We start from the raw sequence: 18,007 nt of genomic DNA, 5'->3' as shown, positions 1-18,007 counted from the left end.
GATTTCTGCTGACTTTGCTATTATCCACATTGTGGCCAATTGCTCCTTAATGTTGCTATGGTGTTGCTATGTCCTTGATCTGATAACTGGTACAGCACAAATATAGTGTCAAACTGTCTTTGAAATTATATTTGTTGGAACAATGGCTTTCTCAGCTGTCATAATATACACCAGTATATCATGATGCAGACACACACTGATGGACACACACAGGGACCAATCAACATGTACAAACACCGCAGCCAATCACCAGTTAGAATACACACACTATAAAGGCAGAGGGCACCACGGTTCCCACTCATTCTGGGTGCTGCCTCTGAGTGTAACAAGAACTCATCCAGCCCAGCACAGACTCACAACATGTGCTGAGAGAATCAACTGGTTCTCACAAGGCTTAGGTCTCTAGTTTAAATTAGCGTCATTTAGACCCACAGTCATCGTGTGTTAGTTAGTTAGAAGTCGTTAATAAAATTGAGCTGAAGCTTCATCAGTGTTGGAAGTGTCTGTTCATCTCTCAGGTCTACACTAGCCAACACTTCATCATCTTTGCCCAGTAAAAGTTGTTTTAATCTCTACTGCTTATGCGTGTGTCAGGCTTTATGTGTCTTTGTTGAAGCTGTGTTCTAATCATGTCCTGAGGTTATGAGTGCTGAAATCCTTAATTTAAAATGGGTATTGAAAACGGGGCTTAATATTTACGCTAAATAGCTATCTTTTACTTATTAGGTGTATCAGAAAATAGTTGGTTTCTACAGTCACCAATGGCTATATCCCACAAATAAATACGTGAAAACTAAACTCGAGGCTTGATATTTTCTGGATTTCTTTATTGATGGCACATTTCTGCAAAATGACAGTCCAGCGTTTGCATTGCTGATCTTTAGATGATAGTTGGAAAGAAGTGTTGCAAAGCAGAATGTTTTCTTGGTTCAATGAATCTAACGCAATAATGTGAATGATAAGAATTGAATGAACTCAGCCAGACCTGGTTTATCGTCACCATGGCAGCCTCTCGCTGTAATGCGATTCTGAGTTAATGTCCACCATTATGATGGTGTCCAGTGAACTGAATCTGCCACTGCCTGTAGCCAGAGAGAAGAGCTCGCGTGAATGCATTGGTTGGCAGAGGCTGCCCATCTGTGAGAAGTAAAACCAATCGACATTGAGCTGACAGTTTTACAACTTACACCCAATAGGAGGCAATTTGATTTCTGCACCTACTGCAAAACCATGTCGTCCTTGCCTCACATACCTTGAGCTTGTGTCAATTCCATAGTTCTGGCTGTTTCCCTGGTGTGAGGGATTCACAATCGTTCATGGCCACAGACAGTAGATATCGGAGAGATATTTGACCATGGGAAACCTCATCTGATCCTCCATGAGGTTGGTAATTTCCTCTTGATCATCCACCCTCGCTTTGGCCTGATTGGCTGAAGCAGCGCCATGTTGGCCAATGTGGTGAAGCCCCAATTGGATCTGAATTATTCAACAATCTCATGCACAGAAAGTGATTATATAACTTTATATATTTAGCAGGAAAAATATCTTAGCGCATCACACTTTTACTGAATTTACTTTTACTGAATTTTAACAATGTCAAGATAAATGCGACAGGTTTTAGACTTGGTTCCAGCAAATGCACCAAAAATCAGTTCTTTCAGCCATTACAGGTGACACTCATCCAGAAAATGGCTAAGATCTCGGTTTGCGCAATTGTTCTGCCAGCCATACCTGTAAAAGAAAAGAGCATGAGACATGAAAGCACTGGGAGTAGACCACTGATTATCCATCCTACCCTAGTGCCTTGAACCTGGAACGGGAGACAGTTCCATTGATGCTGACTGGACCCCCGTGCTTCATCAAGCACTCATTCATTGGGCTGAATGTCGAAGCAGGAAGCATGGCAGCCTGGCCCAAGTAATTGGGGACAGGCCGCATGCCAGGTTCCAGGCAGTGGAAAACCTTTAACAATGAATTTATGAATCTATCCACCCTGTCAATTGCATCTTACTCTTCTAAACTCTCATGGATACAACCCTAACCTCTCCAACATTTCCTCCTGGGACACCGCCCGCCCCCCCATCCCTCCCTGTGCGGCTGCAAGATGCTGGGGGAGGCCTCCCGTGAGCTTCCAACAGACATTGCGCCTCAGTGAACCCACTTAAGCATGCTGATGCCGGATCTAACTGTCTCCTGGCAATGACTGGCCTCCCCGGGGAGAGCCCAGCCTGGCATGATGAGTAAATTACCACACATATGTGAACCAGGTGGAACTGTGTCCGGGGGTCTCCCAGGACTTTGGAGGCCCCTGTGGGTTCAGGAACACGGTAGGGTGGCACGCTGGCTCTCCCCTTGACGTCTGGGCACCTCGACACTGCCAATCTTGGACCTTGGCACTGCCACCCTGACATTGTCAATGTGCCTGGGTGGCACTCCTGGGCGAGCAGGAGCACTGACAGGGCAGCACTGCCAGGGTGCCTTGGTGCCAGGGTGGCACTGCCAAGAGACAGGGACTGAGGGGGACTATGCAGATGAAAGGAAGTATGAGGGGGGTATGACAGATGGGGAAGTGAAGGGTGGGCATGAAGAGGCCTCCAGAGGTTTAGGGGGGGGTGGTGTTCCTGATAAGGGGGCCCCAAAGAGGTTGAGTAAAAGCCTTGGAATGGAAGGATTCTCAGCGAACCCACAGCAGGGTGGCCTCACTTGGAGGGTTATGGATAATGGCCATGTGCGTGGGTGGGCAATATTGCCCATGGGTGGGGGTGTGGGAGACTTCCAACCTCACTTTGAGATCCGGACACTACTTTCAAAATGGTGGTCCAATCTCTGAGGAGCCAGTCTGCCCAGTGAGTCCAGCTCCCCTGCAATCAAACAAATTCTAAGGGCAGAATGTACCGGCTGTTCATGCCGGCGGGATATTCCGATCACACCGATGATGCACAGGGTTCCCAGCGACGAGGGGTGCAGTCAATGGGAAATCCTGTTGACAACGGCAGGACCAGCAAAATCTCGCTCGTGGGCCACACCTGCACCAAATACCATGCAGTGGGTTTGACAGTAAATCCTGCCTTGAGTGTGGGTTAGCCCGGAGAAACTCCGCAGGGCCCGGAAAGGTGACTAAATGTGTTTAGACAGCGGTCGTCAACAGGGCCGGGGAGTCAAACATGCCCAAAATGAGACTTGGGGGGCCATGGAAAGATTGCAACAGCCGGGGACCATGTAATGGTCTGTTGACCTCGGGTGGGAATTTCTGGTCATCGGACGAAGCGGCCGAAACATCCCTTCTCCAGTCTTTTCCATTGGATTGCACCCTCATAGACAGCTCAGAGAACAAGCAGTTACAGGTTTTGCAGACACATCGTGGTACCATTACTCCCAAAGTCTAATGATGTTTAGAGACAGCCAGAAGGAAGAAAGCAAAATGTTTTCACATACCAGGCATACATTCCTTGGGGATCTCTCACCACCCTTTTTGCACACTCAATGTCATCGGTGATGTCAGAATTGAGAAAATCTACAAAGAAAAAATGCAATAAGATATTCAAATCAATTCATCGAGTGTGCCGTGTGAAGTTCGTGACCCATGGTTTTTGATTTGGCAAAAACAGTTTGGCATTGGGCGGGATTTTCAGCCATTGGCCAGCGGCGAGTTCCTCCATTCCGCTGTTGTCTGTGACTTATTGCATGGTTCACCGGCTACGCAGCCGGGGAACGCACCACATGGGCCGGTCGCAATCGGCAGGACAGGAAAATTCCATCACCGGGAAGGCTGGGAAATTTAGCTCATATTCTTACTCAGCAACTCATACCTCACAGCCATGGCCTTGACTCCTCCACTACCATCCATAAATACATCCTGTTCTACCACTCGACCAAATACTCCCTCCAGCACATCACTCCCAGTCCTGCCCAGCCATTCAATCAGATCATGGCTGATCTCTTCCTGGTCTCAAATCTGCCTCCCCACCTGTTCCCCATATCTCTTTAATCTGTTTTTTGATCAGAAATATACATATATCCGTCTTGAAACTATTTCACGTTTCAAGCTCCATCACAAAATGGGGCAGCAAGTTCCACAAATTCACCACCCTCTGCCAGAAGTAGTGCCTCCTCATCTCAGTTTTAAATCTATCAGCCCTCAACCTATACCTGTGACCTCTCATTCTAGATTGCCCCACAAGGGGAAACATTTGGTCTACATTTACTGTATCATTCCCTTTTAGTATTTTATATACCTCGATCAGATTCCCTCTCATCCTAAACTCCAGTGAGTATAAGCCCAAACTGTTTAAGCTCTCCTCATACGTCAACTCCTTCATCCTGGTGAACCTCTTCTGAACGGCCTCCAATGCCACCACATCCTTCTTAAAATAAGGAGACCAAAACTGGATACAATACTCCAGATGTGGTCTCACCAACACCCTATATAATTACAACAATATTTATCTACTTTTATACGCTAGTCCTTTTGCAATAAATGCTAACATTCCAATTGACTTTCTGCATACAGACTTTCTGCAATTGATGAACAAAGACACCCAGATCCCTCTGCCAAGACACATTTTTAATCTGCTTTCCATTTAGGTAACAATTTGCCTGACTATTTTGTTGGCCAAAATGGATAACGTCACACTCACCTGCATTTTGGCTTAATCTCCTACCCTATCTATAGCCATCTGTAAAATCTGTATCTTCTCTTCACTGCCTGCATTCCCACCTATTTTAGTATCATTCGCAAATGCAACTATGTTAAAGGCACTCTATAAATGCAAGTTGTTGTTGATGCCTACATTTGCAGCAACATCAAGACGAGTTACACCGTTACCTTCCAAAGTCAATAAATGAGACTAATTAACAAACAGGATCCCAGGAGAGAAAGGAAGCTACCCCTTCTTTTAATGATACATTGAATTACTCACCATTACAGTTTTTGTGACACCTGTTTCGCGTGTTCAGCGTCTGACCATCATTACACCACCAGTAGCTGTTGATCTGAAAGATCCCGTAGTCTGACGATACAATGACGCCATGTTTTCTATTGCGTCCAATTGCATTTGTGTTATAATTGCTTTCATATTGAACCAAACACACCCCTAAAATAAAGCCAAAAAGAAAAAGTTGCACCACAAACATGACTCAGATATACTCATCGACAAGCCCCCCTGGTTGGATATCCTGGAGTAGCTTAGATTTTGAAACAACTTTCTGATAATTTCTTTAATTTAGAAATGATGTTTGGTGGCCTAGTGGTTAGCACAACCGCCTCACGGCGCTGAGGTCCCAGGTTCAATCCCGGCTCTGGGTCACTGTCCGTGTGGAGTTTGCACATTCTCCCCGTGTCTGCGTGGGTTTCGCCCCCACAACCCAAAAATGTGCAGAGTAGGCGGATTGGCCATGCTAAATTGCCCCTTAATTGGAAAAAATAATTGGGTAATCTAAATTTATAAAAAAAAAAGAAATGATGTTTGAGGCACTGACTCAAAGGTACGAGGACGAAGGATAATCACGATTTTGACTGGAAGACTTGGGTGGGTAAAGGCAGCAGGGGATGCAAAACGCCTCACTGTCAGAGGACAGAGAACTCAGGTGGATCAGAGGAAGAGGTTGCAGAGATAGACGGCTGGACCATGGAAGGATTAAACAGATGGACGAGAATTTACAAGAAAGACACAGGGAGATGATTACTTTGCTGGAGCTTCACTCCCATTTTCTCCACTTGAGACCCTTCTTCAAATCCAACTCTTCTGAAAAGCTTTTGCTTACCCTTCCGACTTGTCCCTTTGAGGAAGATGATATTTTGTCCATTAAACAACAAAGATCTACTCAGAAGGGAAAGGAAGAATGAGCAACTTGAAGTCCTGGCCAATGTTAGAATTGACCACAAAGATCTTGGGCGCGATTCTCCCAAAACGGGAGAAATCGTAAAGCTGCCGTAAAACCCGGGCGGGTTTTACGGCAGCGCGCCCCTTCCCGACCGGGGACCGATTCTGGTCCCCGGTCGGGGCTAGCAGCCCGACGCCGTAGGCTCCGGCAAGACGGGTTTAACGAAAATCGTTAAGCCCGCTTGCCGGAGTTAGCGCCGGCTGACGCGTCATATGACGTCAGCCGCGCATGCGCAGTTTGGAAGACTCCAACCCGCGCATGCGCGGGTGACGTCATCGCGTTTTTGCGCGAAACCCGCGCATTCGCGGGCCGGGATGCCCCTCAGCCGCCCCGCGAATGGATACTGCGGGGCGGCGGAAGGACAAGTAGTGCGCGGGCATCGGGCCCGCTGCCCGCTGCCCGCGATCGGTGCCCACCGATCGCGGGCCCATGGCACCCTTGGTACCCGTGGTACGGCCGTGCCAATCGGTGCCATGGTTATTAATAGCGAGTTAGTCACGCCGTTTTTACGAACGGCAAGACCAGGTGTGTTTGCCGTTCGTAAAAACGGCGTAAAGGGCTGGGACTTCGGGCCATCTAACAGCTGAGAATCGCTGCCGGCCGTAAAAAAACGGCGGCAGCGATTCGGGTCGGGACTTCGGCGGGGGGGGGGGGAGAATAGCGGGAGGGCGGCAAAAATGTCGGGAAGGCCCTCCCGCTATTCTCCCACTCGTCGTGGGGGGCGGAGAATTTCGCCCCTTGGGTTTCAATATAGAGATGGAGGAGCCTGTACTTCAATGGAAAAGCAGAGCTACCTCAGGACAACAACAGCATTATATTTTGACCTAGTTTAGAGTGCTGTGGTTAATTACAGTGAACCATCGCTGAGTTTAGTTGTGCACTGCGGAACTTTTGGAGTCGGCGGCTTATTCGTAATGTCACTGGACCAGTCGTCCAGAGGACCAAGATATCGCAATGTGGACATGGGTTCAAATCCCACCATGGCATCTTGTGGAATTTAAATTCAATTAATACATCTGGAATATAAAGTTGCTCTCAGTAATAGTGGCCACGGCAGCTATTATCGATTGTTGCAATAGCCAATTTGGTTCACAAATTTCCTTCAGGGAAGGAAATCTGCCATCCTTCTCTAGTCTGCCCTACGTGTGACTAGATATTCAGCAATGCGGTTGACTCTTCCATGCTCTCTGAAATGTCCCAGTAAGCCGTTCAGTTAAAGGACAATAAGGGATGGCCAGCAAGTGCCTACTCTGACAACTTCGTCCAAATCTCAGGAAAGCATAAAGAATTAGACCCTTGGCTGACCCAAGCAGAACATTCAACAACTAAAACCATTGCAAAACATTCATAAACGGTGCATTTAAAGCAGAGTATGATGTAAAGAAATCAGGATGAAAGGCATAGTCTGGATTGAGCCCTATGTGGTGAGGATATTCAGCTTCAATTAATGAGTGCAGAGAACATAAGACTCACAATTTGCCAGGCTGTAACGATGAAAGCCATCCAATCCATTGCCACGTAAAACACGAGCCAATTCGCATTTCTGGTAGACCTTAGGAGTTGCGACTGCGAGCAGGACACTGAGAATTAACAGGATCTTCATTCTGTTGGGAAATGCACAAGTGCAATTTTGAAAGGTTCTGCAGGAAATACGTCTTGAGGTCCTGCTTTACTCTGGTAAACCTTTTATACCTGGATTAAAATTCTGTAAGAAAATAAGAGAAATCAACTGATGAAAATCAGACTCAGATAGCTCAGCATCACATTGATTTAAAGTGATGGGGCACAAGGATCAATTAGAAAGAGGTTGAAGTTTCTCAAATGCGAATATGGGCAATGATTGCGGAAACAAGCTCGGCAACTTCTGGAAATAGCCCAATAGAAATTGGTCGACATTGCTTGCGATTTACAACATTGGGAGAATGTAAATTAATGCTCTACCAATAAGGAAAGAGGAGTTGCAGGATTTTGAGCAAACGATAGCTAAGGAAAGATGATATAGTTTGTGCGAGTGGTGAGGTTTGGAGGAGATCTTGCAGGTGGTGGTGTTCCAAAGCATCTGCTGCCCTTGTCCTTCTCGTAGCTACAAGTCGGAGATGTGGAAGTTGTTGTCGAAGGAACCTTGGGGAGTTGCTGCTGTGCATCTTGTGGTCCGTGCACACACTGCTGCCACTGTTTGGCAGTGGCAGAGGGGGAAGATGTTGAAGGTGGCGATTGGGTGTCAATCTAGTGGCTGTTTTGTCCTGGATGATGTTGAAGCTACACTCATTATAATTTAATAATAATAATAATAATAATATTCTTTTTTAGTGTCACAAGTAGGTTTACTGTAATGAAGTTACTGTGAAAATTCCTTATCCGCCTGTTCTTTACACTGAGGGAGAATTCAGAATGTCCAATTCACCTAACAAGCACGTCTTTTGGGACTTGTGGGTGGAAACCGGAGCACCCGGAGGAAACTCACGCAGTCACGGGGAGAGCGTGCAGACTCCGCACAGAATGTGACCCAAGCTGGGAATTAATCCCGGGTCCCTGTTTCCAGGTAAGTGGAGCATTCCATCACACTCCCGACTTGCGTCTTGTAGATGCCGGACAGGGTTTGGGGATTTGGGATACCCGCTGCAGAATTCCCAGCCTCTGACATGCTCTTGTAGCCACAGTGTTTATATGGCTACTCTAGATCAGTTTCTGGTCAATGGTAACCACCAGTAAATGGACAAGTGGTACAGGAGTCGGAATGCACTCGCTAAAAGGAAGAAGCCTGAATTGTAACTTTGATACAGACAAAGTGATTGCACAAGGGCAATGGGCTGAATTGGCCACCTTTGTGTGGAGAAACACAAAGACAGCAGGGAAAAATGGACAGTCTAACCAAACAAGCAGTTTGCAGAGTTCCTGTGTATTCTGCCTGCAACAAAAGCAGACAGCACTGAAACCAGCGGCTATGCATATTGATGAGCGATCCCCGGGAACAATTAGCTATAACAATTAGCTACATTTGGGACATTCTATAGCAGGTCAGACTCCTCGGCGCCAACAGGAGTCCGAAACAAAGGAGACAAACAAGCCAGAAACAACCGCCCAGCGATCGAGAAATGGCCCCAGTATTGGGGAATTCAAACCAATCGATTGGTATGGGATCCAATCGATTGGAAGTAAGCTCAGAGTCCGCCCAAAAGGGCGCGAAGCCCCTGGGACCTATAAAAGACAGGTCCCAAGTTCAGTTCATTCTCTTAGCTGGCCCTCCCAGCAGAACACCTTAGCAGCTCTCAAAGAACTTGACCGTAAGAAGGAGAGGCCTGGCCAACTGCTACACCATCAAGTAAGTGTCCAGTCAACGCACGCTACGAGATAGGTGCTCCTGACCCCTTAGTCCATACCAGCTGGAAGCCTGCAGACTCAGGATCGAGCAAGAGGTCATTGTTCCCTGACCCAGCGGGTTCCCTTATCCAGATAAGTATTGGCCTGCTAGTGGTAGGAATAGCCTAGTCTTTTAGTATTGTATGCATGAGTAGCGATTAACTGTGTATTAATAAACGTGTCTTGATTTGAACCTTACTAATTGGTGTATTGAGTCATTGGTCTGAACTTGAACTTGAACCTCGTGGTGGTATCATAAGGATACCCGGTGACTCTAGAGCTAAGTAATAAAACAGAGCCAATTGAGTGTAAAGCACACTCACCAGAACGAGCAACACTGGTCAATGGTAACCGCCAGTAAATGGACAAGTGGTACGGGAGTCGGAATGCACTCGCTAAAAGGAAGAAGCCTCAATTGTAACTTTGACGCAGACAAAGTGATTGCACAAGGGCAATGGGCTGAATTGGCCACCTTTGTGCTGTAGGAGTCTACGGTGAGGAACTGGAAAAGTCACCAAAATGAGAGAAAGCAATCCTGTAAGAGGAATCCATTAACTTTAAATTTACAATGGATCGCGCTGAGAGGGCACAATTGAAGCCTTAACTGCAAGGATTAAACCATTTAAATAAATTCTGGTTAACCTGCTCTGATTCGGTTCCAGGTAGGTACAATGCATAACACAGGTACTCACGTCGATTTCGCTGTGAGGTCGACTCCTCCAGTTTGAATCTCAATCTGTCTGGGGCAACAGCTTTATATTTCTGCATTCGCGTTGTACAACATTGGAACAAAGCACACATAACAAGTCCGCACAGATAGCAACCCAAGGCTGGCATTCGATAATACCTATTCAGTGTTTCCTAGAAATTAGATGCAAGAGAAAATTTGGATCCCTGCCTCGTTTTCTTTTCTCAAAAAGCCAGAGAAAACTTCCAATCAGAAAGCTCCAGGCCATTTTGAAATGTACCCCACCCCATATCGTAACGTACACCCGAAAACCAACGGGGAATTTTTTGGGAGAGCATTGGGAAGGGTTAAGTCCCCTAAACTGGTACTCCAGGTCTGAGAGACATGTTAAACCTCCAGCTGAAGATGTGGTTCGGTGGTGGGGTTCTAACATTCAAAGGTTGTCTCATGTTAAAAGCAATCGGAAATGATGGAACAAATGTGTCAATTAACTCTGGGATTATCCGGGTTAACGATAAGGAGACGGATAAGGGCACACACATGTTCTCCTCATTCATCAGCAGGCCAGCAGTCACAATAAGTCAATAAATGTAACATCAATGTCACTCATACCCTTTCATTATTGTCAGAGCTGTGGCTCAGTGAGGAGTGCTGTGTGTCAGGCAGTCGTGGGTTCAAGTCCCGGTTCAGCGCCTCAGGCTCAAAACCGATTCTTTTACATGCCCAGTGCAGTACTGAGGAAATGCTACAAGTCAGAGGTGCTGTCTTTTGACTAAGATGTGAAGCAGAGCCTGTTCTGATCTCCGATCTCTCAGATGATCACAAAAGACCCCATATCAATATTTGAAACGAAATGAAATGAAAATCGCTTATTGTCACGAGTAGGCTTTAATGAAGTTACTGTGAAAAGCCCCTCGACGCCACATTCCGGCACCTGTCCGGGGAGGCTGGTATGGTAATCGAACCGTGCTGCTTGCCTGCTTTAAAAGCCAGTGATTTAGCCCAGTGAGCTAAACCAGCCCCTGAAGAAGGGCAGGGTGATCGTCTGGGGTTCTGGCCAATACCTAGGCCTCAACCATGGGCAACATTATAGCAGAGTGATTAGCAGAGTTGCTTTACAGTTCCAGGGTCTCAGGTTCGATTCCCGACTTGGGTCACTGACTGCGTGGAGTTTGCACTTTCTCCCCGTGTCTGCGTGGATTTCCTCCTGGTGCTCCGGTTTCTTCCCACAGTCCAAAGATGCGCAGGTTAGGTGGATTGGTCATGATCAATTGCCCTTAGTGTCCAAAAATGTTAGGTGGGGTTACTGGGTTATGGGGATGGGGTGGGGGTGTGGGCTTAAGTGGGGTGCTCTTTCCAAGGGCTGGTGCAGACTCGATGGGCCGCATAGCCTCCTTCTGCACTGTAAATTTTATGATTCTAACCAACATCACTAGAACAGATTATATCTGTCCATTCTCATGTTGCTGATTGCTATTTGTGGAATCTTGTGGTGCCTCAATTGGCTGTTGTGTTTCATACGTTCCAACATTAACTATAATTTAAAAAGCACTTCATAAGCTCTGCAGCATTCCTGGGTGTCTTGAGATCATCAAAATGCGATGGAAATTCTTTCTTTCCTTTCTCCAGACCTGAGGCTTCAGAAGGACCCACTGGAGGTTTAATCTCATCAGACCTGGAATACCCCTGCCCACCTTGGGGTTGAGGGGGACTGGAAGTCAAAAAATGTTGAGGGTGAGAGGACCACATGGAAGTTTGAGATTAAATTAAAATTGGTAGTACAGAGCTTGACAAGTGCTGAAAAAAAACACATTGTCAAAGTTTTTCACCTTAAACTCATCAGGACAATTCGCAAAAATATCGAATGTAAAGGCAACAACAATTTATACATAATGAGAAGAGAATGCTGAATGGTGGCACGAGGAATCTGATTGGTAGACGTGGTGTCATGGAGAGTACACCAGTTAAATGATGGCTGACAGTTAACTGCCAAGCTTTGTTGAAATTCAATCCTGGCAGTTAACACTGTTTGGTCAAAGCACTGTATTGGGAAATGAACCAGAGAATGGCTGTTGCCTAATTTGTTTAGTTGAAACCGGTGCAATGTGTTTGTTCTTTCCAACTGCAAAGAACAGGGCCTTGTGTACTAATACATGTAGCTTCTCGCTAAGACCCAGGGATGAAGTCCATCAGGACACAGAGACTTGGCAACCGGGAACTTCCTCAGTTTGCTGTGTTTAGCTTCCCAAGTGATTGTAATTTCACCAAATTCCTTCCACATCCTGATATGCAGTTATTACTGGAATTGTTTTTGTATCTGCAATAGAGAATACAGAGCATTTCATCCACCGTTATCTTATTATCTACTATAATCTTCACATTCTCACTCTACAGAGGACCAACACTCACCCTACCTATACTTTTCCTGCTGAATTACCTCCAGAAACTCTTGCTATCCATTTTTTAATTTTGAGCTCGCTTCCTCTCATTCTCTAATTGTTTTCCGTCAGATGAACCTTTTAGACATTCTCTGCCATTCTTTATCTTCTGACCAATCACTTGTGCATTTCCACATTTGCATTGTGGCATGGCAGTGGAGTGGCTTGGGTCACTGTCTGGGCAGAGTCATCACAGACAGGTTAAGGTGCTAAACTGGGGAAAGGCATAACATTAGACAGGAATTGAAGAATTTGGATCGGGTGCGGCTGTTGGAGGGTAAATCAACATCGGAAAGGTAGGAGTCTTTCAAGCGACAGTTGATTAGGATTCAGGAAAGTTTCTGAGGGAACGAAGGATAAGTATGGGAGGTTTAAGGAGCCTTGGATAACAAGGGATATTGTGAACCTCGTCAAAAAGGAAAAGGAGGCTTATGTATGGTCTAGTCGGCTGGGGACAGTCGAAACCCTTGAGAAATATAAAGAAAGCGGGAAGGTATTTCAGCTGGAAATTAGGAGAGCTAGGAGGGGCCATCAAAAGTCCTTGGAAAGTAGGATTAAACGTTTTATTCATATGTAAAAAGCAAGAGGGTGAACAGGGAAAGGATTGAACCACTTAAGGGCAGTGGAGGGAATCTATGTGTAAAGCCAGAGGAAATGGGCGAGGTACTAAATGAATACTTTGCATCAGTGTTCACTGAAGAAAGGGACTTTGTGGAAAACGATTCTTGGGTAGGGTGTGTGGACAGTCTGGGTTATGTTGACATCAAAAAGGAGGTATTGGGTCTTTTAAAATATATTAAGGTAGATAAGTCTCCTGGGCCTGATAGGATTTACCTCAGAATATTGAGGGAAGCAAGGGAGGAAATTGCTGGGGCCTTGACTGATATCTTTGTATTCCCATTAGCTACAGGTAAAGTCCAGAGGACCGGAGAATAGCTAATGTGGTCCAGCTGTTTAAGAAAGGTAGCAGGGTAATCTAGGAAACTATAGGCCGGTGAGCCTCACATCGGTAGTAGGTAAATAATTGGAGAGAATTCTCAGGGACAGAATTTATACCCATTTGGAAACAAATGGACTCATTTGCGATAGACGGTATGGTTTTGCGAAGGGGAGGTCATACCTCACTAACTTCATTGAGTTTTTTTGAGGAGGTGACAAAGATTTTTTAAAAATAAATTAATTAATTTTTCCCAATTAAGGGGCAATTTAGTGTGGCCAATCCACCTAACCTGCACATATTTGGGTTGTTGGAGGGGGGGGGGGGGGTACCCATGCAAACACAGGAAGAATGTGTAAACTCCACACGGACAGTGACCCAGAGCTGGGATTGAACCTGGGACCTCGGCACCGTGAGGCAGCAGTGCTATCCACTGCACCACCGTGCTGTCCGAAGAGGTGACAAAGATAATTGATGAGGGGACGGCGGTGGATTTTGTTTACATGGACTTCAGTAAAGCCTTTGACAAGGTGCCTCGTGCCAGATTGGTACACAAGGTGAAGCCTCAGGGGATCAGAAGTGAGGTTGCAAGATTGGATATAAAGCTGACTCAGTCATAGAGGGCAGAAGGTAGCAATAGAAGGGTGTTTTTCTGAATGGAAGATTGTGACTCGTGGTGTTCCACAGGGTTCGGTGCTCGGGCCTCTGTTATTTGTAGTATACATAAACGATTTGGAGGAAAATGTCTATCGTCTGTTTCGTAAGTTCGCAGATGACACTAAGGTTGGTGAAGTGGCGGATCGTGTTGAGTATTGTCAGATGATACAGCAGGACATGGATGGGTTGGAGACATGGGCAGAGAAATGGCAAAAGGACAAATCCGGACAAATGTGAGGTAGGTCCACCATAGAGGGGAAATATGAAGTAAATGGCAAAACTCTTAGGAGTATAGAAAGTCAGAGCGATCTAGGCATGCAGGTCCACAGATCATTGAAAGTGGCAACACAAGTGGACAAGGTAGTCAGGAAAGCATACGGAATGCTTGCCTTCATTGGACGGGGCATTGAGTATAAAAACTGGCAAGTCATGCTACAGTTGTATGGAACATTGGTAAGGCCACACTTGGAATATTGCGCACAATTCTGGTCGCTACACTACCAGAAGGATGTGGAGGCTTTGGAGAGGGTGCAGAGGAAATTTACCAGGATGTTGCCTGGTCTGGAGGGTGTTAGCTCTGCAGAGAGGCTGAATAGACTCGGATTGTTTTCATTAGAACGACGGAGGTTGAGGGGCGACCTGATAGAGGTCTATGAGATTATGAAAAGGCATGGATAGAGTGGATGGGCAGGCACACTTTCCCAGGATGGAAGGGTCACTCACCAGGGGGCATAGGTTTAAGATCTGTGGGGCACAGTTTAGAGATGTGCGAGGCAGGTTTTTTTACACAGAGGATGGGGAGTGACTGGAACATGTTGCAAGGGTAGGTTGTGGAAGCAGATACATTAACGGTGTTCAAAATGCATCTTGACAAACACATGGATAGGATGGGATAAGGCACAAGGAAGTGCTGAGCGTTTTGGCCAAGTTTGGTATTACAAAATGTAATCATTTAACAGATGAATGAGAAATATGCGTGTGACAGTTTTTATAGTGGGGCTATAAAAATATTCTATATCCTAAGCATTTACTCACATTTCTTAACACATAGTTTGAGTTAATATGGTGCTTGAAAGTATTAAACTGTACAAAATGGAAACATAACTTTTTGTCTGTTATTTTTAAGGCTTGTATAATGTATTTTCCATAATTATGTTCTATGCGCTTAATAGCCTATGCATGTGTAGCGACACTACATACTGAGTAAAGAGTACATGTAAATGATTCTGTCATTCTCAGACTGAAATTTGGAATAAGATTATTCACATTATGGACATTTTGCAAACCCTAGTCTGCAGTCAGGTTACCTGACCCTGGGTGGATTTAGATGAATCTGTAGTTGTGGTTTTCTGAACACCTGCAGCTAGCCGGTTACATCATCACAGGCTTTAATAATCTGCCCAGATACACTTGTAAAGAGATAACTTGGGCAGCTTTAAGCATGACTGATTATTAAAAATCAAAATAAATTCATACTGAGGATGCTGCCGTTGTCCGATAATGTGCTGCTGATTTTGAGTTTTGGTTAGCACTGTTGCTTCACAGCGCCATGGACCCAGGTTCGATTCCTAGCTTGGGTCACTGTCTGTGCACATTGTCAGAATGTTTTTGTAAATTCACCACTCTGTCTTAGAATTCCCCCTATACCAAAAAAAGGGGCCAATATTCTAAATGGTGAACAGGGATTCTCACTCCCTGACTCCGATACAGGCTTCTGTGGGTGCTATTCAGGTCAAACTCTCCTTTCAAGTTATCCCCCGGTATAACCCATACCTTCACCGAAGAATTTTACCTACTTACCCCTTAATAGCATTGATGTCCTGGGTCCTGCGTTATTAAGGAAGTGAAGTAAGCTAATAACCACTTTTTCAGGTTAAATTATTTTATTATTATCATACTTTTTTTTTTTACGTTGTAAACACTTTCTCTACAGAAAGGTAAACAGATTAGTGATTTTGGATGTTGTCTGGTTGGTTGGGGACCTTCAGACCCAAACTTAACATTTTACCTTTAAATCCTAGCCTTCTTTAAATCTATTACCGTTTACACTCAGCTGTTTGCTTTGCCTTTCCCATAACCGAGTTCTCTCTCTCTCTCTCTCTCTCCTCCTCTTCTCTCCTGATGCTGGTTCTCTGTTTTCTGTCCTCCTTCCTCTGAGCTCCGTTCTGACATCTCCAGCTGCTGCTCCCTCGCGTTCTGCTTTTGTCCCGATGGCTGCTGCCTCGCAAGTGGGGGGAGGAGCGAGGGAAGCCCGCGCTTAGTGATTTTTGGCGGGAGATCAGGACCTCCGATAGGGAAAGGACTACGGGGCTTAAAGGGGCAGTCCATTACAATATTTCAACAACACAAAGAAATGTGTGCAAACTCTGTTTTTTTTCTTTTTCCCTTTCTCCTGCTGCAGGTTGTAATAACAATTCTGACAGACTGAAATTGACTGCATTTTTGACAGAAGAGCTGGCCACAGTTTCTGCTCTTTTCAGCTGCCACCAACCTCTTGTGGGATCTTTCCCTGCACTCTCCCAGACCAGATATTGGCAGACCTCTATGTTTCAAATGACACATTCTGTATTTTCCAGAACAACAATGTCTGCGTGGGGTTTCCTCCGGGGGGCTCCGGTTTCCTCCCACAGCCCAAAGACGTGCAGGTTAGGTGAATTGGACATTCTGAATTCTCCCTCTGTGGCGACTAGGGGCTTTTCACAGTAACTTCATTGCAGTGTTAATGTAAGCCTACTTGTGACAATAGTGATTATTATTGTTATCATGACTGGTACAGGTTTGGAGGGCCGAAGGGTCTGTTCCTGTGCTGTATTGTTCTTTGTTCTTTGGTCTTGAATTCTCCCTCAGTGTACCCGATCAGGCGCCAGTGTGGTGACTAGGGGATTTTCACAGTAACTTCATTGCAGTATTAATATAAGTCTACTTGTGACACTAATAAAGATTATTATATAAACATTTTTCTGACGGGCAATGGAAAAAGGAGGTCTACTGGTCCCTTTATTCACACATATTGACATGCTTGTTTCAATACATTCCTGCCTGGTCTCCCAAATTCTACTCTCCTAAGTTTTGTGGTTATCTCGAACCCCACTCCCCCATCTTAACGCACACCAAGCACCGTCCTCCTATAACCCCTGTTCCCATCAAATTAAATTGATTTTAACATTTTCACCCTTGTATTCAAGTTATTCCATGGATTTCCCCCTCTCTCTCTCTGCGCCCTCCTCCAGTCCCACAACCCTCCAAAATATCTGCCTTCCTCTAATTCTGATCACTTCACTCGACCTCACTTTCCTTGTCCAAGATGCTCCTTCATGCCTGCATCTCACCTCACTTCTCCTCATGCGTGTCATTGTTATATTGAGTTGTGTTATAATATTCCTGTGAGCGCCTTGCGAATTATAGAATTTACAGTGCAGAAGGAGGCCATTCGGCCCATTGAGTCTGCACCGGCTCCTGGAAAGAGCACCCTACCCAAGGTCAACACCTCCACCCTATCCCCATAACCCAGTAACCCCTCCCAACACTAAGGGCAATTTTGGACACTAAGGGCAATTTAGCATGGCCAATCCACATAACCCGCACATCTTTGGACTGTGGGAGGAAACTGGAGCACCCGGAGGAAACCCACGCACACACGGGGAGGATGTGCAGACTCCGCACAGACAGTGACCCAAGCCGGAATCGAACCTGGGACCCTGGAGCTGTGAAGCAATTGTGCTAACCACTATGCTACCATGCTGCCCGTTTTGTTTGTACCGTGAACCAAAGAAATTTGGCTTTGAATTGGGTGCGACTTCTGAGAACTTAATGGTTTAAGTTCGGAATGGATTACGGGAACATTTGATGTTCTCCAAAACTTCCCTGTGACCTCTGTTACATCACCCCGATTTTGAAAAAAGCACCACGAGCTCCAACTGGTTATTGATCAGCAGGTAAACAAAGGTCTTTGTGTCCAACAAACCTCAAACGTTTAGCTGACAAGTGGATTTGGATTTGTTTGTTGTCACGTGTGCCGAGTTACAGTCTGGTAACAGCGGGTGA

General features: G+C 45.7%; 2 protein-coding genes across 3 annotated transcripts in view; one reads left to right on the top strand and one right to left on the bottom strand.

The window, feature by feature from the left end:
* Positions 1-18,007, top strand: part of LOC119968723 (lysozyme C-2-like) — a 71,198-nt gene that overhangs the window by 4,381 nt on the left and 48,810 nt on the right. The gene's annotated exons all lie outside the window — the stretch shown is intronic.
* Positions 807-10,039, bottom strand: LOC119968722 (lysozyme C-1-like). Of its 2 annotated transcripts, XM_038801355.1 has the most exons (6): positions 9,936-9,961; positions 7,576-7,588; positions 7,357-7,487; positions 4,920-5,093; positions 3,436-3,514; positions 807-1,731 (listed from the first exon to the last, which is right to left on the bottom strand). In XM_038801355.1, the coding sequence occupies exons 3-6, from the start codon at positions 7,484-7,486 to the stop codon at positions 1,665-1,667; spliced, it is 450 nt and encodes a 149-aa protein (XP_038657283.1). In that variant the 5' UTR covers position 7,487; positions 7,576-7,588; positions 9,936-9,961; the 3' UTR covers positions 807-1,664. The 2 variants fall into 2 exon arrangements, with proteins under 2 accessions (XP_038657283.1, XP_038657282.1); XM_038801354.1 differs by lacking the exon at positions 7,576-7,588 and having other exon boundaries at positions 9,936-10,039.

Source organism: Scyliorhinus canicula, chromosome 7, assembly GCF_902713615.1.
Source record: "Scyliorhinus canicula chromosome 7, sScyCan1.1, whole genome shotgun sequence".
Taxonomy (NCBI): domain Eukaryota; kingdom Metazoa; phylum Chordata; class Chondrichthyes; order Carcharhiniformes; family Scyliorhinidae; genus Scyliorhinus; species Scyliorhinus canicula.
The sequence above is the reverse complement of the archived record's forward strand: the minus strand, read 5'-3'. Positions and strand labels throughout refer to the sequence as shown.